Below are 26,694 nucleotides of genomic sequence, written 5' to 3' on the forward strand. Positions count from 1 at the left end.
TCTGGAGAGACCACATTTCAATCATGGTTGGTCATTCACCCTACATGTGGAGCATCTGAGCCCCCTGGACTGAAACGGAATGATGGTCATGCTTTGCACTGAGGTCTACCAAGAAACCATGCCAAATGGCAGCCGTATCATCGCAAATGTGAGCGCTGTGTGTTGTCTGGCGCCTTGTCCTATTGACTGGGTGATGGTAAACCAGAAGACACACGAAGGTGGCCGAGATGATAAAAATGTTGCCATGTAAGGCCCCATGTTGGAAGACGTAGCACTAGGTGCATAAATGTTATTAATGTGTTCGAGGTCGCTTCTGGTGTGTATCCTTTCCTATTTTACCAGCTTGTAAATAAAGACTTATTTTTTTTAGATGTAATAGCTCTGACTATATGCACTCTTGATGTGCAGGATGCAAGGTACTAACCAACAATCACCTCCTTTTGTTAGCCTTGACTTTCACAGCGACATGCACTTGCTTATCTAATTGGAAGGGCAAAGGAACGCGAGACTGCGACAAACGATTGGTCAATAACAGAACCCACCAAAGCTACTACCCAATAATCGTCGTCAGTCTGAAAGGTCAGGCTTCACTCGGGTACCCAACATTCATTGTTTGCATGTGTCCAACAGGGGGAGGTTCCAGGAGGAACCCTAGGAATCCCTGGATAGATGGAAGGAAGTGGTCAGTATTATCTGTAAGCCCGTCTACTGAGCCTTTAGCTCATTATAACCAATCACATTCAAGCACCCTGACCAGTCAGTGAACAAAGATATTTACATGCAGCAGATCAGTGCCCCATTGTTAAACCAATAAGCGCTGTGGCATGAATGCAGGAGCCCTGCTTGTGTGTGTGAGTCATGCAGCATATTAGAGGATGTTTATTGAAGGTGCGCAACTGTGACGTGGCCAGTGGGCGGGACGGTTCTCATGTGCCATCGTTGGATGTTCTCCTAGATTAATTTATTGTAGATCTAGCAGTACATTAGGCGTTGGCGGCCATTTTGTCGGCATTGTGTACGTTTTCTAAACAATGTCTCTGTGCTGCAAATAGAGCAGGGGCGGAACCAAATTCAGCCCTGGCAGAAATGTTCAAACCAACCTTGTTGAACGAGTTACTTACCTTCGTTAACGATGTATCTGGTAGAGACACAGTCTAGCCGCAGATTCCTTAACTTAGAATATCCCCAGGCTTCAGACTGGATCCGGAACAGTTTTCACAGCAGCACCTCAACACGCCGGGGTGCGGCGCCGCACGGCTCCGCCCTGATGTCGTCCATGGACGGGACACCAGTGGAGCCATATCTGCCCCTCCCGGCGCCCTGACATCAGTTTTAGTCGGAGAGACTTTTCCGCACCACAACACGGAGCCACCACCAAAAACTGTGAGAATATGGGAACATATGGGAAAATGCAAAAGAAAGCAAATGGTGAAAAAACAGCACCATAAAGGACAGTGCCGGGCACTGTATATTGAAAACTAGCAAATGGAAAGAGCATAGCACCGCTTTTAGGGGCAATCCCACAAAAGCGAATACTAAACCTCCCTAAAACTCCCCCGGAGGTAATAGAAGATGTGAGAAAAAACATTGTGGCAGACGATAGAAGTCTGCAACCATAATAGATAACTGTGAAGGACAACCAGTCTGGAACCCATGAGCAAAGATAATCCATCACAAGATGGCACCAGAAAGGGACGTCGTATCCCCGGTAAGAGACCCATTAGACAGGGGCAGAGCCAATGGAGTTCAAACTAATGGGCCACTGGGGAGGCAAGAGACCCCAAGGTGATTAAGAAGGCGAGAGAGGGGAGACGGGGGGGGGACTGGACAACCCAGGGCGTAAGGATTGAAAAGGACACCTGACACATGAGCATACCGCCTAATCACGAGAACGGCAGAGTGGAGCAAGCAAAACAGAATGAATTATTCTGTGTAGGAGTGAAGTGAAAGATGTCACACTGCAGAAAGACGAAGCCACCCGGAGGGAGGCGAATGCAGGAAGCCCAACCTGAAAAGGCCCTTGCAAAGCGGGGAGTATGGGCGGGCGTTAAGGAATCTGCGGCTAGACTGTGTCTCTACTAGATACATCGTTACCGAATTTAAGTACCTTGTTCATCTGATAGAGACATCTAGCCGCAGATTCCTTAACTTAGAATAGATACCAAAGCCATACTCCTAGAGGAGGCGGGTCTGCGACTGAACCCCAACAAGTTCCTGAGGGAACTGAGACGTCAGCAAGTTGAACAAAGACAGTAGGGACTGCAAGCTAGCGCAGTCACACCAGACCATGAAGCTCTGACCGCGAGCCGTCCAAGACAGCTGGTAAACCCTGTATGTATACTGGGTTGAGAGAATAAAGCGTAAAGCTAGAATGCCGAAGTGGAAGTAAGAGGTCTTGGCTTTGCCAAGATGAGAATTGAACCTAGGGTCCAATATATCCGCAGAATCCGATGTGCCGACTGAAATGAAATTCAGAGAGATGACAAACTGGTATGACAGAGTCAGGGCATACCGGTCCAGTATGCACAACAGTGCATCGAACCTGCACCGGCTAAGAGACATGGGATAGCATTGGCAGGATACCAATGGTCGCCCCTTCACAAGACATGAGAGAGGGCCGACGGCAACCATGATAAGTTCCGAACACAGGACTACAGGAAGAATGATAGTCATGTGGAAGACAGGAACACAGTTATACCTTGAGGACGGTAGAACCACCCGAGGTAGAGGAAAAAAACCCTTGTAGGGTAGTTTGAGCAGCCACAAAGGGGAAGAATCCATTCGCAGGTAGGAAACTGTGAAAAAGCGGGGGTATGTGGCAAGCAGGACACCCACACATGAGTTTGCCGGCTGAGTTGATCTGCACGAAGACACACCGCAGGAAGGGACGTGTTCACGCGAGTCTGCTGTGTGAGGAACACAAAGTTGATAAAGACTAAGAAGAAACACGTGTAAAATGAGGCTTCACGTGATGAAAAACTTGGGTACTTGAAAGAACGCACAGTTATATGGAAGCAGAAGTAGACCGGGCAATGTCCGGAGCTGCAAGCGACATCCGCTAACCTCCCGGGAGGAGCTACAGTCCACTGGTAGACAGATGAAGAGGTGGAGGCAGACCACGATAGTGAGAACATTTAGGATGATCCTAATGGCCCAGGGACCTAAGAAGCGAGTATCCTGAAGAGAACACTCGTTTGAGAGTGCTACAGCAGGAACGCAATGCAGAAGTGTGGAAAACACCTGAGCAGACCGCATTAGGAACAAACTTCTGTTGAGGAAGTGGCCAGAAATGGGGTGTATAAGGTAATGCACAGCATAGACGTACATGGGGCAAAGATGCCCCATTTAAGAAGAAGAAGAAGAAGCCCAGACAGGGCTGAAGTACGAGAAAGTAATACCCAACCCGAATAGTGAAGGGTAGAACCAGCACCGCAGAAGCGCGAGAAAGAACATAAACACCCTATGAAGCGAATCATACCAGGGTGCACTTTAATCACGCGCAACAGGAAGAGCGTGTCGCACAGCGACTTCTGCCTGGCGCTAACAAGACAGGGCGTCAGTTGTGGAAGAACTGCGTCTGGACGGAACCAAAAAAAAGCTTCCAGGGGACAGTGGCAGTTAAAAAATGGAAAACAGCCAATGCCTGAAAGTACTACGTCGAACAGTAGACCACAACCTTTGAAGCGCCAAACCACGACAAACACATGTGGGACGCACAGAGTAGACAAGAAGACGGGGCGATCTAAAAAAGATACCCTGTGAATAATACTCCCCAGGAGTGTACGTTATTAAGTACCCCACATAGGGTAAGTCTTAACCCCCGCAAGGGGCCTCTTGTGGACCAACCAAGGCAAACAGGGCGGCACATCCGCCCAGGCCATCTGGGCATTACTTCATGAATCCAAGGTCCTAAACAAAGAAAGGCAACTCTTCCTATTAAGGAAAGCAATATAAAGTCACACATAGTGCGACAAAACAGGCTCACAAAGCCAAGAAAGCTTGGTCGCAAGGGCCAGCGAATCACGGGAGACCAGACATAAGGCGGGAGACCGCTGAATCAGCGTGACAATCAAAAAGGTCTACACCACTGAATGGCAGATCCCACAGAGCCTCCCGAACGTTGTCGGGGAAACGACTATCCAGCAGCCACGCATGCCAGCGTAAAGCAACCGACCGTGCTATTGCCCTTCTAACAGAGTCGGTAGCGTCTAGGGCAGAACAAATGGAATATTGTGCCAATCCACGCCCATCAAGAAGAAGATGCAAGTCTGCCCTGGGTGCTTCCGGGAGAGAAGGAAGAATGGGCTTGACCAAATGGCAAAGGAAGCACGTGCAAACATGCAAGACGTGTTTAAGACACGAATGACAGCACTGGTGGAGGCAAAAACGTTGCGTCCACAGGTCTTCAGCCACCAAGCTGCCCTAGTGGGAGGGAGCAACGGTAAAGCGAAAGAAGGTTGTAAGGCGAAACCCGCCTGAACAACCAGACCCTGATCTCTAGGGTGAAGAGATAAGCAGATAGGATCATCCGGGGCAGGACAGTGCCGGCGAGCAATGGCTCTATCAACAGGGTCACCGGAAGAGGGCCGCGCCCAGGCCCAAGCATGACATCATATAAAGACCCACCAAGGGGCAGCACAGGCTCCACATCCACAGGCTCCATTTGGAGGAGATCCAGTAAAGGATCGGTGGGAAGGGAAACCCCAGGGGTTTGCAAGCGGAGAATATGCGCAGCCCTGCGAATAGCCCTTGCGAAGGCACCTCTAGCCTCGGTCGCCAACCTGGGAGGAGACAACAATCAGTCGGTCGGGAACGGCTGAAAGCTAACCCATCCACTAGAGAACAAGAGTTGACCAGCGTGGGGTTGATCCACGGGCCAAGGAACACTAGGCACCTGTATCAAGGGGCTCATAATCGACCCTGGGTATGGTGAACCCGTTGTGAGCTGATCCTTCTGTAACAAGGGATCCAGTGGCGTCGTATCAAGTTCGAGAACCGCGAAAGGGGACTCGACGTGGGCGCCAATGGACGGCGACTCAACCTCCACCTGGGGGGAGGAGGGGGAGCTACCGGGCGTGTTTGGGAGCTCCTGCAGTACAGGAGCCGTCGGCGTGGAGCCCGGCGACGCATCTGACGTCAGCGGAGGAAGCCACACGGGGCTATGCGTTGACTGGACGGGCGACCTGTATAGACAACTGGGATGCCCCTTCGGGCCGTGTCTCGTTGGCGTCGTATCGACTCCGGAGCCGGAGTCGACGCACACAGCCAGCGCTGAGGACGAATCCGCCGGCGAAGATTCGACACGAGTGCCTTCCTCCTCTGTGGGACCTGTAGGCGCACCAGGGAGAGGAGGTAACCCAAAGAAAGTCTGGAGTGCCTTAGAGTAGGCTTCCATTTGGGTTCTAGTCACTGCGACACCCGGAAAGGGTGGGTATGGGGGAGACGACTGCTGGGTGCCCGTACCTGGCAAGGACCGAGAGCCGCAGGCCCCAGCGTCGCGCTGACCAGATGATGTCCTCCGCAACTTACGCTTATGTTTACCTGCCTTCGAACGACGTTCGCTGGGATGACCCCGCAAGTAATGCCGAACCGGAAGAGAAGATCGACGACGTGAAGGAGCAGGACCGGACATCCGGGCGGCCAGCAGCTTCATAGGACGCTCCCTAAGGGACTTAGGCTTCATCTGTTGACAGGCGTCGCACTCTTCAGAGTCGTGGTGCTCTCCAAGGCACCTCATACATATCGCGTGTGGATCCATGACCGACATCTGTAGCTTGCAGGTCTCACACGCCTTCAAGCCCAAGGCATCGCACACTGTTCCGTGACGCCGAAGGCGTCAAAAGGCCTGAAAAACAGCCTGGTTTTCCAGGATCTGCGTTGGGACAAGGAAAAAAAAGAAAACCAACATAAGCGCGCCGGGAGGGGCATATATGGCTCCACTGATGTCACGTCCATGGACGACGTCAGGGCGGAGCTGTGCGGCGCCGCCCCCTGGCGCGCAGGGGTGCTGCTGCGAAAAGTTTTCCGGATCCAGTCTGACGCCTGGGGATATTCTAAGTTAAGGAATCTGCAGCTAGATGTCACTATCACATGTTATGTTATTGTCCTTTATATAGCGCAGCGCGACTCACTTTCGGTACCTTGGGACTGGCAGTCTGTCTAGCTCCAAAACCAGCCCCCTAACAAGCACCTCACAGAGGGAGTGCCAGAGTGGTAGAATGGCCTGTCCAGTCTGGCTGCATATATTAACTGATCGGATGTGTGTGTGATAGCAGCACTTGAGCATTCACCATACCCGCTTTCACATACAAGCACTAGTACGTGGCCTTGCCGAAATGTCCTCGACTACCGAGGAGTCCTTTGTCCTTGTCATTTTGACCAGTGCAGGAACGACACGTCATAGTTTTTAAACAATGAACATCAAAGCCTATTGTTGATTTAATTGTTTAAAGTCTGCTATTATATTGCATACAAATAAAGTTATCATGTTTCTCTTTTCCATCCCTCCTCTCTCTCTTCACTTTCATTAATTCCTTCTTGCTGTCATGTTTTAAACTTTCTAGATCCATTCCACCCCATAGCCATATTTTCCTTTGCTTTTTAAATCATTTTTCACTTTTATTTACAGTGTAATAAAGCCAACCGTTCATGACAACAACGATGGGACATACAGTGTCTCGTACACACCCCACGCTCCAGGCATGTACACAGTTGGCGTTTGCATTAAAGGGCAGCACGTGCAGGTGAGAATCTACAAAGGTGCTCCATGTACACATCTTATGTTTTGCACGAACGAGTATTATGTACATGAGCAGATTTAGAGCTCATAGAAGAATCAATAGTGGCATCTTCTCTCTCTGACGCTTATGTATATCAAGTTGCCCAAGTAGGAGAGAAGGTAGTTAAGACTCCTCATTCAACCCTTGGCCTCTGTAAAGAAATGAGCAATAGGAGGTGTTGATGGTGCAATTACAAATATCGTTTAAAAAACAGGGTCCTCGGGTTACTTGAGGATCATGTTTGCATTGATGCCTGTACCACTGGAAGGCTAATAAATGTATGTTAATCAGTGTATTTTCTTTACCTTATAAAAATCCTAGGGTTCTATGCTCAAGAGGACAATTTAGTGCCAGACATTGGTTGATCGTGGTTCCTTCAGGCATGAGTGAAGATCAAAAGTTAGTGTGTTTTGGGCATTGTCTTAAGTTCATTCTAGCAAGTAATGCACCCAAAACCGGTCAAGATGAATTCAGGGTGTTTGCTACCCATACATATTTACCTTTAGTGTTTGCGCTGAGTAGTGTATATCCTTGTCAATAGGGGCCAAGGCTAGACCTCACTTGGGGCGCGCTGGCTTAGTTACCGCTGCTGGACATCGATGATAGGGAGAGTAAAGTACCAAGTAACTTCCTACATTAGTGGTGGTGTGCGGATTTCTGCCCTTTAGTCCCTCTCTTTGTAATCCTGGCTAGCACCAAATTTGACCCAAATGCTCCAGGGGCAGCAACCAATCCATCTTCTACAAACCCCTTACGGATGTGTACACATCAACTCTAAAACAAGTCACGGCTCTAAAGCCCAACATTCAGAGGATCAGCCTTTGAAGGTACATGTTTGTAAACTAGATATCCATGCTGACATTATGAACAGAAGCCACCACCATTCCATTCTCTACCATTACATCACCACCTCATCTCTCCTAGTTAGCCGAGAAGGGACCAACAGCTTGCTTATATTATATTATATTTTATTATGTTATATATTACCTCCTAGAGTTTGTAGATACGTACATGCGTACTACCTGACATTTCTCCAGCACCCTCTGATTCCAACAATCTCTAATCATAGAACACAATATTTTACCCAAATGTAAGTCTATTTAACAGCTTTTACTGTGTAGGAAATGCAATCTTAGTGTTATTGACTATGAACTTTGGCATGATATTCTGCTGACCGTTGGGAGTGCAGCTTGCCTGATCTTCATTAACTGGGACCGTCCATAGATTGGTTACAACCGTACCACGTCCTTGCCCCGCTTGGAAATGTAACCTTATCATTGGTAATTAAGGACTTCGACAAGGGATCACCAAGACGCCTGGATTTATTAGAGTGATATTATATTTTGAACGCGAGGTGTGGCTTCACTAAAGTAGACGCTGTTCATAGCAGTTGTTTAGTGAAAATTGCCGGTTTCTATAACGAATACTGGTAGGCTCGCTCATGTGAAGGATATTTCAAGATGTATAGTCACAACTGCACGATAGACAAGTATAAAGAGAGCCAGCCTCTTTAACTGAAATAATTATCTGAATAAAGCCATGACAGAGTGGATATTGGCTGGTACAGTCTTTGCAATTGTGGGCTTTCGACATGACCAGCATCATTTGAATTTAGCCTTGAAAAAGCAAAATGTGTTGCGGTACTAACGTTGGCTTTTTTATCAGTTGATAGCTGTTTTATTATATGATTTGTTATGGGATTATATATTTAACATGTGTTATTTTATTATTATTTGAGGAGTTTGGTGAATTCCCATTTGAAATGTATCTAATATCAGTGCTTATAAGGGAATTTATTGAACTTGTAAATTTGTGCTTGTTAAAAAATAAATTGGCAGTAGACAAAACTTTAAAAGAAATTGCATTTTGAGTATCATTTTGGGTGCCTCTTTCACTTAAAATGATTCCTTACAGAGGTGTCTCAGACACAAGTCCATTGATCCAGGAGATCTGTCTACAAGAACAGAAAGACTTGGGAAGAGAAGCCCAGCTCTCTTTTTTGGTTAGAATACAGAACCTAATCGCAACACGCTCTAAAGAAGTGCATTTTTAGGAGTTTATGGAACTGCAGTGTGCAACTTCTGTCGGAAACATTTTGAGAAGGGCTTTCCACTGTTTTGCTTCAGCCACTGCTAAGAAAATGCTACCCACCTAGTATTACTAAATATACCTGGGTGGATTGTAGGCAGTACAATATAGTGCAATGTGAGGCAGTCTGAGATCTCTGCAATATTTTCCACTGGTACACATCAACATCTACCATTTCACGCGAGCCTCCACGGCATCCAGTGGGGACGTGTTCTACCCATGAACACATGGAATCTTTACCTCAGTTTGGAGAGAGGTTCGTAGGGCTGTTATGAGCATGGTACCTTTGTTTAAAAACACGCAGCCTACGTACATGCTGCTGCCATAATGCAGAACTGATAGAAACGTAACCCTGAGTAAGGAGACCTAAGCTTAAACTCAAAGACACAAGATATCTCTTGGAAGGAGCTTTTGAAATGTTCGTGGAGTTTTGTGGAGTGTTGAAACTATTGATGCCGCGGGTTGACCTAGCAGTTCTAAAATTACTGTTTAGTTATGAAGAACGTCATTCTTGGGTGCTCTTATTTCATATAGTTCTACTGACACTTTATTTGCTTTCAGGGTTCTCCTTTTCTCTTGACTGTGAAGAGTAAGTTCCGCAAACACTCAGGTGTGTTCCACTGCTGCACCTTTTGTTCCAGCGGGGGTCAGAGGGATGCTCGCTGTGGATGCGGCGGTTCCATGCCAGGTAGGTGTCCCAGATTTGCTGGTTAGGTCCCGTAAGCGCCTCGGAATGTAGTGCGTGTGCCCTAACATCACACGGGAAGATGTGGGCCTAGGCTTTCTGTTTAGTGACCCAAAGAAAGACACCTCCTAGCATTCAGGTTGAACAGTGAAATTTATGTGCACCATTACACCTCTCATATTTGTAATGCAATAGTGAAGAGTCTCCTTCAGGTGTTTTGAGGCTGCAAAGTACCTTGACTCTGGACCAGCACTTCGCATAATGTAGAGAGAATGTAGATTTTCCCCTCCCCAGTGTTATGTGATACAAGTCAAATATCGCTAATCACAGAATGCTACGTTGCACCCAACCCGCTTCTCTCAATCAAAGCTCACCGGGCGTTGCAATGTAACCCGCTCTATGATGGCTTTTAATGGCAGTGAAAGAACACTACAGTAAAAGACTCTATGTTACACTCTAAGCTCACAGTAGTGTATGATGCCTTCTATGACTGTATGCAGTCTTTAATTGCTATTGCACAATTTCAAAGAATTAAAGTGCAATGTACTGTTTGCCATCACAAAGCAACTGAGGGTTAGGATGCAAAGTAGCATGACATAAGTGCAAGCGATCCTTGACTGCCATGGTGCTGCCTGTGTGTCCTCTGATGGTAGACCTAGAGTGCGGGCAGTCGTAGAATTCTACATTGCATCTCCACCCCCCTGCTTTAGTGTTTAGCCCACAAGGAAGTCTTGGATTCCTATATGTGAGGACCCTCCCACTCCCCTTTTCCATCACTCCGTACTCTGTCTTTTTGTTTTACATCTGGTGCTGTCCTTGTGTCTGAATCCATCAGTTTCTTGTCTTTTCAAGCCTAGCATTTAGCACTGTATTCTTGTTACTAATGTCTGTCTTCTGATTTTGGCAGGTGGCTACCAAGGCTGTGGCCATGGGCACAAAGGACACCCTGGACATTCGCACTGGTCCTGCTGCGGAGGGATGCTGGAGAACTCAGAGTGTACGGCAATTGCAGGAGACAATGGGCACAGGAGCTTGTTAAGGACTGTAGCCCTGTAAGCCTGTGGTGCATATCCAACCTATGGCACAGAGCTACATGTATACTGCCTGAACGGGGCTTATTTTACTGGCAGGTGCCCTGCACTTCGCAATTTCCAAGTTCAACCTATGAAAACCCATCCAGACAAGACGTGGCACCAATAGAGCTATTCAGTCTGTCCATGTTTAATCAAAGTTCCTTGGGGCGTGAAAAAACTACGCACAAGTACCAGAAGTGCTTCATCATACGGCCCGACTACTGGGAATAGACACCCACATGACAACAAAACAAGCCTGCCCTGTCCTAGGCCATAAACTTGGTTTTCTGTTAGAGGAAATCTTTGTTCACTTTGAAATATATTCCCTTATATCAGAATTTGTGGAAAAAAATATTTTGAAGGATCAACCCCTATCTAATGCATGTAGTTCATGAAATCAAATTCCCGCATGTAGGTAATAAGATTGAATGCAGGTCATGACACTGGCATTGCATCCTCCTATGATTGATAAATTGGAACTTATTGAATTGAATAATGGTAACACTTGCTGGATGCAGTATTTAGTGCTATATAAAAAAAAATGTTTTTTTTCCTTAATTTGTAGTAATCTGGATCGGTATGCAGTGGGGGGGGAAATCCCTGGGGTGTATAGAGGGATAGATGGGCCTTGTGAGGGCAGTATGTCCGCTTGGGTGGGAGGGTTCGCTAGCGGGGCTCTGGGTTCAGTAGAAGAACCTTGGTAAAGAAACCTGAGGCCTTATAAGAAATTGCGTAATGGTGACAGTGAGATAAAGCAGGACACGTCTGACTTTGTTCTCCCTAATTGTCACTTGTGCCAAGAATTTGCCATTCCCTACGTCATTGTGCTCACAATGCAGTACCAGTCAACCAGCGAGGGGTAGACTTGGTACTTGGTGTCTTCTTCTTGAGGGCGGCACCCGGATTTCCAACACTTCCCTGCTTAGAGAAACTAGGGGGAGGCCAAGGGGTTCCTCAGCCACCTCACCTCCACATTGTTAGGCATGGCAACGCATCTCCTCGCCAGCCACACCACCACTACCAGCATCTCCATCGCCTCACTGTTAGCCAGGGGGAACTCCTCTCCTCATCACCACCATAGTGCTAGGCAGGGTCAAGTGACCTCACTGGCATCACACTGAGACACAGGGCAACTTGCGTTCATTTGGTGCAAGGACTGGGATATAGTCAAGTTGTTGGTCATTACTGTAGCACAAACGTCTGCCAGTGCAGTGGTAGGTGAGTGTGCAAGAACATGCTTTCTGTCACACTAAAGAAAACACAGTTACATTTTGGATGAAATGGCAGTATGCTTGCAAAAGTATCAGCCACTGGCAATTGCTCTGGGCTTCATTCCAGTCCGTCGTTTTTTACCCACTATGCCACTTTAGACAGACTAGCTATATGCAAATCAGCCTTGGTGCTGCTCCAATAGGAAAAGTGCAGTTCGAACCGCCAGGCTAAGTTCCCGCGGAGTGTGAATGCAAGCTACCCTGACTATTTATGACCGGCACAGACCTTTTCAGTGAGGTTTAGCTTGAGTGATGTGACACAATGAGCAGTGAACTCAGGCCTGGGTGTGCCCATTTCACAGAAAAGTGATGGGTGGAAACCTTGCAAAAGTCTCACTCACTGGCAAGCTCGAGGTTTGTCACATTTCGTAGGAAAGATCAAGTAATGTGATTGGCCTGAAAAGGTAATATAATGGCGCTACAAAATCCTTTGCTGTAACTATACTTGATGAATTGGCAGAGTGATTAGCAATGGTGACTGTTCACTAAAGCTATTTATATATCTCACAAGATTGAGCCCAGTCAACAGAGACCTTTGTGTAAGTTGTAGTCCACTGGTGTGAATCTGTTTGACTGACTCAGTTTATCACAGTAAGGTTGTTAGAATCCATTCTGTCAAGTAGCAAAGTCTATTGTTTCGGTGCCAAGCGATAACTCTAGATGAGTCAGACATGGTTCTTCCTTTTTATTAATTCAAAGGCTGGTTGCTATTTAGTGAGTTCTTTTGATCAATTCTGTTTCAGTGCTTCGGCGTAGCCGCTGCAACAGATGAAAACCTCTCTTATGCGAGGTAAGTGGTTGTGTGCCACATTTGTACTAGCATGTTTATATCTCTTCAAGCTACAGTTGGTCAGACTTAACATGGACATTGTCTCTGAGTTTGGTATGCTTGCCTAGGAGTGCATGAACCCCCACTCTGGAATAGGGTGTGTTGTGTACATGTTCTTGTTTATCGCTCAAGTTGCCTGTTAGTACTTACTTTGTACATGAATTGTGCCAAAGTTGGACCCATTCATTTAGTTCATAATGTCTTTTACTTGACCTCTGTTCTTTGTAAACCTGATTGCAGCGTGCATCACTCAGCTCTGTTCAGTTTTTACTGTGCAAATCTCTGATTTAGTAGCCAACTGTTTTATCTCTCCATGCGCAGGAAGGAATAGTTACTAGAAACCAGTACCTCAGTGATTTCAGCTGTATTGGTGTTTTACACTCTTATTTTCACACATGGTTGTCTAGCAATTGCTTTTTTTAAATTAGGATTTCTAGTGTCCCACATCATGGCTGCTTTCCTCTTAACTGTGTCTAGCTGGCGTTCCCAGTGCTTGTTCAGTTCTTCCAGTCCAACCATCAGACTACTTTGTCAAGTTTACTGTTTACAATTCGGTAGCCAAGAATGTCTCAGCAACAAGATGTGTGACTGGCTGCAGCTGTGTAGCAGGATATTTATCCTTCTGTGCCCTCTTTCTCCCTATGCTTTAAGTAAGGTGTGAGATCCTCTGTACAGAATTCTGTACAGAATTGGAGATTTTATTTGTTTTTTCAGGTTGCAGTTCTCCTTTTCATAGCCATTCGCTCGCCATTCATAACCAGAACTCTCACCATGTCAACATAGGAGTTCTGTTTTAGCTCTGGCAACTTATTGTCCCTGTGTTATGATTGCCTTTTTGTGTTGGTTCTTCTTAAATCATATGTGGTTTTTTTTGTTCTGATGTCTCTTGGACCATTTACTTTCTACCCTTTTTGTTAGCAGACTTGAGGGGCGGAGGTGGCAGTGAAAAGTATTAGGCCCAATTTTGATCTTGTTGAAGATTTGTCCTAGGCAAGTATTTTTTGTGCTCATCTCAACAGGTAACCTTAAGTGTCTTTGGCTTTTATTTGGGCTAAAATTTGATTTGAATGTATGCCTGTGAATGTAGTCTATTTTTCAGATGGGCCAACATGCCTTCAGCTGTTAGGATATATAATCTTGGTGCACACGGTTTTCATGTTTTAGCTAGTGGGCATGAATCCGCTTCCTGGTTCTCGTTCCTGAATGGAGTAGGTCTCCGTGCCAAATGTATGAATCAAGTGGTGTATCAATTAGGAAGAACTTGTGGACGAGTCTGTCCATGCTTCCCACTTAAGCGCAGTGTTTCAAATGAGATGTATCAGCCCATTATTTGGACTGTGTTTTGCCAGCTGAAATATGTTTTCTGTTAGTCTTCCAAGCAGTTTTTGTGTGCCAAGGTTAGCGTCTAATCTTTTCCACTCACAGGGCAGATTTAGGACGTCATTTCTTAATGTTCTGGTAGGACACAAGCAGTAATAAGCACAAAGCCTCCTTTCATTTCTTTACGTGTGTCACACCTAGGTTGCTGATAATTGGGTTTTAGTAGGGCTTTGCTGTCTTATAATTCTTTTTTACATTGACTTGAAGATACAGTTCTCTAATGTGCTATGTACTCAGTCTAAAATATGAAAAATTGATTTTCAATTCTCTTTGTGCCTGTAACACATTCTTGTTAGATTTAAAACCGTGTGTGTGCCTTAAAACTATATCATGTTGTGCCCAAAATTATATCCTGTGCCTTAAGTGTCGGACAGTATTTAAGGATTTTTTTTATATTACTGAAATAGTTCTCTTTAGTAAATTACAGTCGTTGAACACACACATTTACATTGTCTTATTGACTTTAAAACACAATTGAACTTTTATTTTGCTCGAAATACATTTTATTTATGCTTCATTGTATATCTATCACTAAAAAAACATGTTAGGGTGTGTAATAACCATAAAAGCATATGTTATATCCTCTGTGATATATTCTTTACAGGAATTTAAGTATAGATATTGACTTTAATTTACAGTAGCAAATATACATGATCAATGCTAATCTGTCCACAATGCAACCTCCTTCAGCAATTGTTTTTTGCTCCAAAATCAGTACGCAGACGGAAGCTAAACTCACCTTCTGAATCAAGAACACGTGATGTTTAGCTTTAGTAATTCCAAGCAAATACTCTGAATGGTATATCATTACTGAGATAGAATTTTTTTTTTCTACTTCACATTTCAACTAGTGATTTTTTTTTTTTAAACTTCTTATATCATGGAGTTTAGTACTGTAGAATATAAAACCCAAGTAAGTAGTCTCAGAAAGGGCCTGGATTCCCAAGCAGGCCGCAATTTGCTTATGAGGGATGTCCGATTCATAATGTGCCACGTGACATTGCATAAAGATTATATCATCCATTCCCTTGGACTGAAAATGTTCAAAAGTTAGTACCCCACAACATGTTAACTTTACTACATACGTCTGGGGTGATATAGTTCCACAAATGCTGCAGAGGGACTATGTGATGTGTAGAAAAGTTCAGGCAAAGAAACATTTTTATCATCAAATTCTTGTGATTGTTTAGCCTCAATTTAATTTAGTACCATATCTTAGAAGTGATTTGCTATTGAGTCCTGTCCTGAATGTAAGAATGTAATGCTTTGCAGATGCACTTTCTTCCTCACAGTTCTTTGCAGCTGAGGCTAATACTGTATTTCTTGATGTGTCAGAAAGAGACTTACTTTATGTGGTCAATGCACATCAATGGCATGTACACTGCAGTACTCAAAGCCATCCATCCTTTTATATCCTATTCTTGAAAGACATATCAATTTTTCATCCACTGACAATAAGATGTTATGTATTTTGCAGTGGTTCACACACAAGTCTAAATCCTTTAGTGATCTCTGGTTGGGAACAAATAGACTTGTTTAATACGCAAAAGTCCAATTTTTGATTGTACAATATGCAAAGTTCTATTCTGGATATGTCTTACTATTCCTAAAGCCCTTTCTTTGCTCTTTGGTTGTTCTGTGCTAGATGTAGCACAGATGCACCATTATATTACTACCTAAAGTAGTTATCTGTGTATGTGTGCATGCATGTCTTACTATGCCTCAAGCAGTGTTGTGTTTTACTCATGACTGTGCTGTACTGTTACAAAAGCACACATATCCTGTGTGTTTGTCTTTCAGTGTCTGAAACACAATTCGGTTGTATTTTTGGCTGTGACTGTGCCCGTACTCACAGTTTTGTTGTGTATGAATGAGACAGGTTTTTTACTACTTGTTGCTGTGACCTACTATACCTGAAGCACACTTGTATTGGTGGCTGAACGCTGTTAATATTGAAGCACAGATTTGTTCTGTCTACGCCTATACCTTACTATGTGTGAAGCAAAGTTCTGTTCTGCGGAGTGCCTTACTCAGCTTGTGGTGTGGTTCTTTACTACTTGTGACTGTGCCTGAAGCACATTTCTATTGGTAGCTGTGCCTTATTATTCTGTTCATGCTACGCCTGTATACGTTGCTATGCACCAAACAACAATCCTATTCTGTCTACAAAGTACCGTTGTCTTCTAATTGCGACTGTGCTTTCCTATGCCTGAAATATAGTGACGTCCTGACTTATTGTACCTTTCTCTATATAGAACTAGGATGTACTTTGTCCCTAGCAGACACTGCTCATCTGGCGACCTAGTATTTCTGAGCACAAGTCTGTCTTGCCTTACCATTATTCTGATTCTGCCTATTATGCCTTAAGCACACTTCTGTTCTTTTGTTCCCCTTCTGGGTCCTGAGCACAGGTCTAGTGCATTGATGGCCGTGGAGTACTGTTCCCAACCCACAGTACAGTTCTGTCTGTGTGTGCCTTACTCTGCACAGAAGCAATTCTTTACTTCTGTCCGTGCCTTACTACTCTTGAAGCATAGTAAGATAGGCCAGTGAACCAATACACCTATTGTAGAGATCTATGTAATCTGAAATTCGCAAGTTTGTATACAGGCAGGTGCCCTCTGCCTTTCATCTTTCTGATGGCAATAAAATGAATAATGGTGGGTTGCGGTCATAATAACACTTGTCATCAGGCCTAGAGGTTAGGCAAATGGTAGAGTGTTCTAGATTAGTATGATTATTATTCTGTCTGGTTGTGCTTAAGGTACCAGAACCACAGTTCGGTTTGGATTCCGACTGTGCCTCACTATGCCTGAAGCACGGTTCCGTTCTGTTAGTTTGTGCCTTGTCACGTCCATCCAGTTCAGGCATCACAGGGCACATCCACACAGCAAACCAAATCTGTTTCTGTACATACAGCTTCTTTCTTCTAGGATAGCATGTATGTGACAGATACACAGCACCCAAAACAGTGTGACATGTAAGGGGAGGGGCAAAACGTGAGATGGGCATAACGCTGGAGACCACTTGGGATATGTGGCTGCTTCTTATGGCAGTGAAATTCAGTGTGAGTGGCGACCTTGTGAGTGGAGGCGTCTACCATGTATCGAGAAACCTGGAGTGTGTTATGTAGACTACTGGGTCAGATTTAATAAGGTTGATTGTTTAAAGACAGAATAACATAGGTCTTGTTTAGGAATCCTGGTCTTAAAACTGCTTTATTCAAGGATAAATGCCTTAATAAATCAATGCTGTACTTTTCCTTACAGGAACATACTCTAATAAAGCAGACAAAAAATATTTTTTTAATGTTTCTCTCATTTTTCCTGATAATGCACAAAACAAATGTTACCTATGTACCCTTCTGTGGTTAGAAGGTAATAATTTGGCAACTTGTGCAAACTAAGTTTCTTTTAAAATGCAAACTCATTTGTTTTTATCCAAATAAACAGAGAAAATAAAAAAAAACTAATTAACTCCTAGCCTGGCCCCCTTATTTTAATGAAAATAGACATTTTGAATTTCAAAATAAAGGCGAATTTCTGGTGAGTGTGGGATGTTGTGGTGTAGGAAATGTTATGTGGCGTCGTTTAGTGCGGTGCATGATGGAAGTGTGTAAAGTTGTCACACTGCTTCTAATGTCTCGACCCAGACCTGTGAAAGTGAAGTGTTTCATTCATCCAAGGATCTGTGTTTTCCAGTGTAGTTTCCTTCACTGTGCTGGCTGTGATGTGGCAAATGCTCAACACATCATCCTGCATAAATGGGATGGTATTTGGAATACTTAGTTTGACCTCAATGATGCTAAGACACTTAGGAATAAAAGCTTGCTGAAGTATCACTCACTGTCAATCAGTCGAGGTTTGTCACATTGTGCAAGTAAGATCAAGTAATGTAATTGGTCTGACAGCGTAATGTAATGGTGCTAGGAACTATTCCCAGCGACCCGTCGTTTTGTGTTGCAGTCTAAACCATTACCAGGTGTTTACTTGCCTGAAACCCCTATGTGATGAGAAGCCCAAGTCAGTTGTGTCTGGCCTCCATCGGCTCATAGCAAGAAAGAATACCATTAAACGACATTCTAAGGCGGACATGTCCAGCCTATGTGCTAGGAGGATAGCGTTCATGACAGATTTTCAAGATTTTAGGATATCTCCATGAAATAGATTTACATATAGTAACTCAAATTAGATTGTGCTGATCATCTTGAAAATCTGTCATGGATCCAAATCTATTTGGCCTACATGGACAACTTACTTTTAAACTATCCCTATATGGTGGGTGACCTTCCATATTGTGTGGTTGGACACGTAGGACAAAAAATTAATTCATATTTCTAAAGGGGGCAGACAGGTAGAATAAATGCTCTAATACTACGAAGTTTTCTGACATCAATTTGATAGGATGCTTCTTTCTCAGGTATTGTGTGCTGATGAAAAATCTCTTGCTCCTGAAGCCAGGGGTTAGCCTTCTAAAAAGGGCCTTAGACTGTGTTAATGATTTTGTAGAAATTTGTATCGGAGTGTATAGTTTCCCTTGCTCCTTTTTGTTGTTGTGCAAAGTCATCAGTTAGATTGGCCCCTATTTAATTTCATGGAACAATACATTTCACTACCGAATAAAAACTGTAACTTGGTCAACGGGAAAGGCACCGAGAACCTTCTTGATAAACAATTGTGGAGTTCCCCAGGGTTGCACACATGGAGCTTCTGCTGATAGAGAATTGAAGTCAGATCTACATTAACACCTGCTGTTAAAAGTAACACGCTTGACAGACCTCAGCCAGTAGTGTGCAAATCATGTCTGCTCTAGCGTTGCTCACTCTGGTGTCATGGTGGCACACTCAGATATAGCTTTGGTCAGATTTCACCACCACAGTTGCCTGGGCTTCTAATTAAGTTCCCTGGAGCCCACCCATTCCTACTCTCTTGTTGACGTAGTGAATTGCAGGAGGAGGCTTTGGTCGAGGATAATTGGTGTGAAGAACTGTCCGATTCACCTCTCCAGACACTGGCCTAGTCTCCCCTTCTAGTGTGGCTACAAAGGAAGGGACTTCATTTGCCATGGTGTTGAGGAGGGTGCCTGAGGTCTTGGACCTTATGCTGCCCTCGATGGCAGTCAAGACCTTTGTCTTGACAGAGGTGCTTCAACCGAGGGTAGCCCCCATGAATCTCTTCTCCTCTTTAATGAAGCCCTCACTGATGTCGTGCGCAGGGCCCTTTTTTGGACTATCGCCCACCTCCCCACTCCTGGGGAACCAGCCTTCCTCACCCAGCACCCCAACCCAGAGAACCTGGTCATCCACGCGTCCATGTCCAAAGGCAACTGATGCATTTCCTACCACACCATAGGGAATCCAAGAGGCTGGGCACCTTTGGCAAAAGGATGTCCTCTTCCGCAAGCCTTGCACTGCAGTCAGCGTGAACCCTGCATGCTTCTTAGGCCGTTATACCCACACAGTATGGGACTCAGCTACGCAAGTGCTGCCCATGGTCTTGGGAGGAGGCAGAGCCATCCTGAACCAAGCTTCTTGCTGATGGCAGGGACTTAGCATAGTTGACAATACGCTGCGGACTGGACATGGCAGACTGACTAGGTAGAGCGATTGCTTCATCTGTGGCACTTAGTCGCCATGTCTGGCTGATGTTAACTGTCTTCCTGGGGGATGTCCAGGCATCCCTTATGGACATGCTCTTAGATTAAACCTGCCTTTTTGGTGACAAGGCAGATTTTGGTAATTCATTGCAGTGAGATTTGGCAATGTGCCTTGGCACTACCAAACCTGGAGCCATTGGGCACGCAGGAAGGAATGTGGTATCTGCAGGCGCTTGGCTGGGCTTTCTAGACCCTGGTTTGTGTCCTTCAGGGGAGGTTTGTGGCTTCTGCCCGGCCACGATCATTGGTCCTAAGAGGCTTTCATGAAAGTGTAGAAGACGCTGAAGGATCTCAACGAAAGGGGAGCTGTAGAGTCAGTGCCTCGAAGGCTGCCTTAGTAACCCCTGAAAAAAGGCTTGTTCAATTTATTTTATTTATTGTAAAGCAGAAAGAGTGGCAGGATGACTTCTTGGCACTAAAGAACAGTAGTCAGCCATATGAACAAAAATAAAAACTTTTTTGAAATCATAAAAGCCACATGGGAAAGGATGGATCTGAGATGTAACAGCTTGTCCTAGTGCCCTTTACCAGTACACTTGTGAATGTGCTAGGAATTACTAGTACCAACATGTTCTCTGAACATAGGGGCTAGGAGGGAGTACAGAGTCAGAACCAAGGGCAGAGTGTTTACGTTCAAGTTCAATACAAGTTTATTTAGACCAGTGGTCCCCAAACGTTTTAAAACCACATCAATAAAATATTCTAAAATCACAATTCATTATATAACCTCATAAAATACTCAGCATTCCCTTCGACATTTCATGTCACATGGGCCACACAGAACTACAAAATAGGCAAATCAGTTCAAAACGCTATTGAGGAATTCTTTAACTTTTTGGATAAACTTCCCCATGCTATGTCTAAATTATTCATTTCTGTTAGGAGGTTTACTGCTTGGTCCCTGTTGTTGATATCGTATTTTTTTAAAATTGGACATAAAAACTCTCTTCGTATCTCCAAGACCTTCTGACAATCCAGTAGTAGGTGTAGGATATCGCATGTTGTACCCAAAGTGCAGGTGCATTTTCCCTTACTGTCAATCATAATTTTTTTTTACCCCGTTATTCACATAACATGGGTTTACCGCAATCCTTAACCTTAGCAGTTCTCTTCTCAACCAGCAGCTAGGTAGCCTATCAACATAGGGGGTAGTGTTGTTCATTTTACCACGCTAGAGCCATAAAACGTACAGAGTTTTTTCTCAAGAGGTAATCTTGGTCCTGTGCTCAAGAAATTTCTTTACCCTAAGTTCCTCTTGTCGATCTTAATTTGGAGAGTCTGGGGGCACAGCGTAATCTTCATAGTGCGGCACGCTTTAGTGATGATAGCTCTAGTCCCTTTTGCCCACATTAGCTCACTCTTTGCAATCTCATTTCTGCACCATTGTGAGATTTTATGGTCTTCCCCCATACCCATGCGCTGCCAGAAACGTAATAGGGCCATACACTCATGCAAAAACACTTTGTGCATTAAGCAAAGACATTTAAAAAGGATTTTCTACTGCACTGGCGAGCAGTGGAGGTGTTTACATGCACTGGACACGTAATCATTTATTGGTTTTAGAAGATAAGTGAATTGCTGTTCATGCTGCAGTTTTGCAAAGGCGTACGTGGGTAAAAACAGGATGTTACAGTTGTCCCGCATAGACAAAACACAGCCAGCCTCATGCACCGACGCAGGAAGATCTTAATGCTTCTCTGCAATCAGAATTTTCTTTTTTTGGGCGTTTAGTTTGAGAAAGTTGTCTCTCAGCCATGGTTATATTGCTGCAAAGCGATTGATTACCCAAATTGGCAAGGATCTGCAGGTCATCTGTCTAAGACTGAAATTTGCACCCCAAGGATCTAATGATGTCCGGGGACACACATGCATATTGACCAGCATTGGTGAGACTCGCATCGCTGCGTTACACCCAAGAAAAAGTGGGCGAGTCTTGGCTTGAATTGGATAATTGAATATGCTTGAAGGGCTCCACTGAGATTCCCCCATGTCTGGCACTAAGGGCAGTGTGCCACAGAGGCCAGCCCCCTGTCTGCCTGGGATGCACTGCATGATCCTTTGGAGACCGGTATCTTGCCCTCCGCATCGCAAGCAGCTTGACTGCTCAGCTCCAGCGAACCAGGTGGTGCCAACACAGGCAGTGCGCTGGCGGTGTAATGAGCTCAGTGTTGAGTAGATCTCAGCCCCAAGATAAGGCAGCTTCCACCATTACAAGATTTCTCTAAATGATTTTAACAACTCTTTTATATTATCTGGTACTCACAATACAAGACCTTCAAGTGACTTTAAGACCGCAGTTGCTGTCCAGTATGTTCACCATTCAAAGGATCTCCCGAGACGCATGCACATTGTCCAACATCTGGTAGGCTTCTAGTATCCAGCACATCTTAACCAGTCCTCAACACTAGATGCACCGTCATAGACCAGAACTACTAATAAACCTCTTTATTTCACTGCAAGTCAGAAAGACGCCCCTCCACATACAGCTCTCCCAGATATGTCATCAATCTGTCAGCATCTGCAACTTTAATACAGGGAATTAAAACATTCAGCATCAATGCCCTTTCCAGACGCGGCTCATCTGCTAGGGCGGAGCACCGTTGCGCCCCTTTCGAGCAGCCCAAAGAAAAACAAAACGATTATAAACCGTGGTTTATTATAGTTTTATTTTGTGCCCTGGTAGATCTTAAGCTTGAATAGAACACCTACAACATTCTAAACGTATCCGCTTATCTGTCCCATATCCACTGCTGGATGCAGAACAAGTTACTTACCTTGGTTAACAATCTTTGTGGTGAAACCTTGATCTACCTGCAGATTCCTCAGCCTGTGAATGCTTGTTCCCTAGGTATCACACTGGATCCAGAAATCTTAAAACAGTGCTCCTGTTCCAGAATTGATCAACAGAGCTGCATACTAGCACCACTCATGCATGCTAATGGCAGTGGCTTTCTTAGGCTGCCTGCACCCTCAGATGTGGAGCCTGTCTGCAGATTGGCACCACAAGTGCACAGATCTCTAGATTTGGTCCTTTTTAGACGTCAATAGAGCCCAGTTTACAGAACTAGAAGAGGGTCAGTGAAGAATCAGTGGTTATAGTATCCACAAGAAAGATCACTACCAAAGGTAAGTAACTTGTTCTTTTGATGGATACTTCCAGCTGCAGATTCCTCACCTTTTGACTAGATACCATAGCAGTACCTTGTCAGGTCTGCAAGAAGCACAGGCGGTCCATCATCACCCGCCAGGATAGTGGTGGAAGGTGCAGAGCGGTAGAAAGAAGTGGGAGGGCGTAGCTCTGATGTATAATTTGAAGGACCCAATTGTCTGAAGTGATGACTTGTCACTCTTGGAGGAAATATCAGAGCCTGCCACAGCCTCAGCCAGGAAAATGCTAGAAGGCCTGGTGGTCTGGAGGAGGGTTCTGGCATTGGTTAAACTGAAAACCACTGCCAGAACTACAGGCATAGCAACAATGATGGTGGAATTGTCCGATAGCGGCAGAAAGACCCAAGGAACGTGCTGTGACCATGCTTCCCTTAAACTGTTCCATGGCTAAATTTGTATTGGCATTAAAAAAAAAGGCAAGAGCCATCGAGTAGCAAGTCCATTAAAGGTGCATGAATATTGTTGTACTATGGTGATCCTACTATCTATGGTTGTTAGAATATGAAATGTAGTGATGACACTTGGCATGAGTATGTATGGGGGGGTAGAATGTTGTAGATTCATTACCGCAGCTGTGCTTGTACTGCTGATAGTTACAGAACAAGTGGCAGTGGTAAAAAAACAATATCTCCCAAAGTATATTATAAATATACGTATATAGGCGTGCTCAATGACAACACTGTGCCACTTACCCAGTGTTAGCTATATGGAGACATTTTCCCCATATACTAATCAGCTAAACAAACGTTACAGAGCACAACCACTGTTAAGTTTGTTCACCGACCTTGTTGTCAGTTGGTTTTAATCAACACAACACCATGCAATGTATACAGTACAGAGAGTATTTATAAAAGGTGCAATCGTCGTGTAAAGTCTTTTTTTTTTTTTTTTTTTTAATTTTTATTGAACAATAAATCAATTACAAGCATGGGCCTACAACCACCAGGGCCGGCCGCTAGATTCAGAAAGGATCATACAGTTGTTAAGGCAGTAGTCGGCTCCCGGGGCCCAGCCCCGTATATGGCTCCGGATAGTCCTAGGGAAGCAGGATACATAGGTTTAACATAAATAACAAATAAAAACAAACGGCGAGGCATAAGGGCAAAAAGTGTGGGTCAGGCTACATCCGGGGGACTCTACTTCAGACCTTCAAATAGCTATCAAGAGGAAGGAGTACTGATAGGTCGGGGGGGGGGGGGGGGGTCACGGGAGAGGAACGTCTATATTCGGTTGTTCCAAAAGTCACAAGGAACCATCAAGGGTCAGGGGGACAAAGCAATATCGGTGTCCACTAGGGGGGGGGAGTACAGATACCCCCACGATACGCGTTCCATTGCCCCCAGATTCTACCCCATGCCCCCGGTTTACCACGAGCCACATACACAGTCTTCTCCCTGAACATGCACCAGTCCATGTTCTCCTTCCATACGGACACGGTGGGAGGCCGCTGGGAACCCTAAAGCTGCGCTATATCTCTCTTGGCAATCATGTTCCCCAGGGCCACCCACCGAGTCTGAGCCGCGTTATAATCATTGGGCTCCCACACATTCAGGACACAGCGACGCACCTCCGGCAGCAGCGCAACCCCGGTGACTTGTCCCATGACCACATGAACCCGGCGCCAGTATTCCGCCACCTCGCGGCACTCCCAAAGGATATGGAGAAAGGTGGCACTGAGCCCACATCCCCGCTTACAGAGCCCGTCTTCAGAAAATCCCATCGAGACCAAACGGGGACCCGTCACATACACCCGGTGGAGAATCTTAAGCTGGACCAGGCGGAGACGGGCTGGAATGGCCACTTCCTTGGGGGACGACAGTGCGGACTGCCAGTCCTCGTCGTCCAGTTCCACCCCATCCCCCGTCCACGCCTCCCGAAGGCGTACCAAGAGGTCAGCCCGATTATTGATAAGTTTTTTATAAATTAAAGAGATAGTACTGTCGGGGACATGACCATCGAGTATGCGGTCCTCGAGGGGCGAAGAAGCCGGGATCTTGGTCCCCTCCCCAAAAACAGAGAGCAGGGCATGCCGAACCTGAGCGTAGCAAAAGAACTCCCTTTCCGTAAGTTCGTATTCGCTCTGGAGCGCCGCGAATGTTTTAACCGCACCCTTAATCCATAAGTCTCCCACTCTACTAATACCAATCGTGTCCCAACGGTCAAACCCCTTCGTTGTCCAGAGGCTTCCCAGTCGATCGGAGGCAAACAGAGGAGTAGCACATGTTAATCGCTCACTCCAGCCCATGGCTACATTGGCCGCCTTCCAGATCCGTACCGCAATCTTAGTAGGGCACGTAAGGGTCCGTCCAGCCGAGCTGGAGTAAAGTGCCCTGTTATAGTTCCCGCCGGGAAGCAGGAATTTATCCATCTCATACGCCGGATTCAAGCCAGGCGCATACATGGCATGGTTAATGGCCGATAGCTGTGAGGCCCAATAATACCTGCGAATGTCGGGAAGCGCGATGCCCCCGTCGTACCAGGGGAGAGTAAGCTTTGCCAGAGCGATACGCGCCCGTCCGTCCCACACCAGTCTCCTCTGCAGGCTCTCCACCTCCCGAAAGTAGGACACAGGAATGACATCGAAGGAGTTCTGAAGTGCATAGAGGAATCTGGGAAGGGACATCATTTTAAACAGTGCTGCCCGACCCAGCGGGGACAAGGGCAGCCTACACCACCGAGCCGTGTCCTCCCTCAAACGCCGAAGTGGAAGCAGGAGATTCTGCTCATAGCGAGCCACCGGGTCCAACGAGACGTATATCCCCAGGTATTTAAAGCCGGACAGAGATAATTGGATCGGAAGCCGAGGCGGCAAGAGAGGAGGGTCACCGGAGATAGGATAGACACAGGATTTAGACCAGTTGATCGTTAGACCCGAATTTCTCCCAAAGGAAGTCAGAACATCAAAGAGAACATTAAGCGACCGCCGCGGCGAGGTGAGATACAGGAGAATATCGTCCGCATAAAACGAGACCCGATCCTCGAAGCCCGGGGCCCACCGGATCCCTCTGATCGAGGGCTCCCAGCGGAGCCAAGCAGCGAGCGGCTCCAGGGCAAGGGCAAAGAGCAGAGGGGACAACGGGCACCCCTGCCTCGTACCCCTGCCGAGAGCGAAGGGCCGAGAGACCCGCCCATTAACCACCACCTGAGCCATGGGTCCAGTGTAAAGAAGCTTCACCCAGCCAAGAAATCCTTCCCCAAAGCCGAATTTGGTCAAGACAGCCCAGAGGAATGGCCACTCGATGGTGTCAAAGGCCATCGTGGCGTCTAAAGAAACCAGCACGGCTGGTTCGGAGAGGTACTCCGCCCTGGCGAGGGCGCCGTGAAGACGCCGCAAGTTAAGAGCGGTGTTACGATGAGGGATAAAGCCGCATTGATCGGGATGAATCAGATCGCAGATGACGCTCAACAAACGATTGGCAAGGACTTTAGCCAGGATTTTAGGCTCTGCGTTTAGCAGTGAAATAGGCCTGTAGGAGGCACAGCGGTCTCGTGGCTTACCGTCCTTGAGGATCACGACTATCGTAGCCAGACGCTGGTCGTCAGGAAGGGAACCTGCCTCAAGGGACTCCTGAAACATACGACGGAGGAAGGGCGCGAGTTTATCCGGGCGCAACTTATATAATTCAATAGGCAGACCGTTGGGACCCATCGCCTTGCCCGAACGAAGGGACCGAATCGCAGTTGCTATTTCATCTACAGACAAGGGGGCGTCCAGCTGCTCACGGTCTTCGGACAGGCAGGGCAAAGCAATATCCCTCAGCAGAAG

At 45.8% G+C, this 26,694-nt stretch overlaps 1 protein-coding gene across 3 annotated transcripts in view; it reads left to right on the forward strand.

Annotated features, from left to right (window-relative positions):
* The window catches only part of TRIM45 (tripartite motif containing 45), a 93,268-nt gene extending 75,862 nt beyond the window's left edge, over positions 1–17,406 (forward strand). For all 3 annotated transcript variants that reach the window (XM_085620972.1, XM_085620974.1, XM_085620973.1), the window contains exons 5-7: positions 6,629–6,743; positions 9,429–9,555; positions 10,460–17,406. In XM_085620972.1, the coding sequence (XP_085477098.1) occupies positions 6,629–6,743; positions 9,429–9,555; positions 10,460–10,608 (391 nt within the window). In that variant the 3' untranslated portion in view covers positions 10,609–17,406. The remainder of the gene's footprint in view (positions 1–6,628; positions 6,744–9,428; positions 9,556–10,459) is intronic.
* The last annotated feature ends 9,288 nt before the right edge of the window (positions 17,407–26,694 follow it).

This window comes from Triturus cristatus, chromosome 8 (assembly GCF_964204655.1).
Source record: "Triturus cristatus chromosome 8, aTriCri1.1, whole genome shotgun sequence".
NCBI classification, from domain to species: domain Eukaryota; kingdom Metazoa; phylum Chordata; class Amphibia; order Caudata; family Salamandridae; genus Triturus; species Triturus cristatus.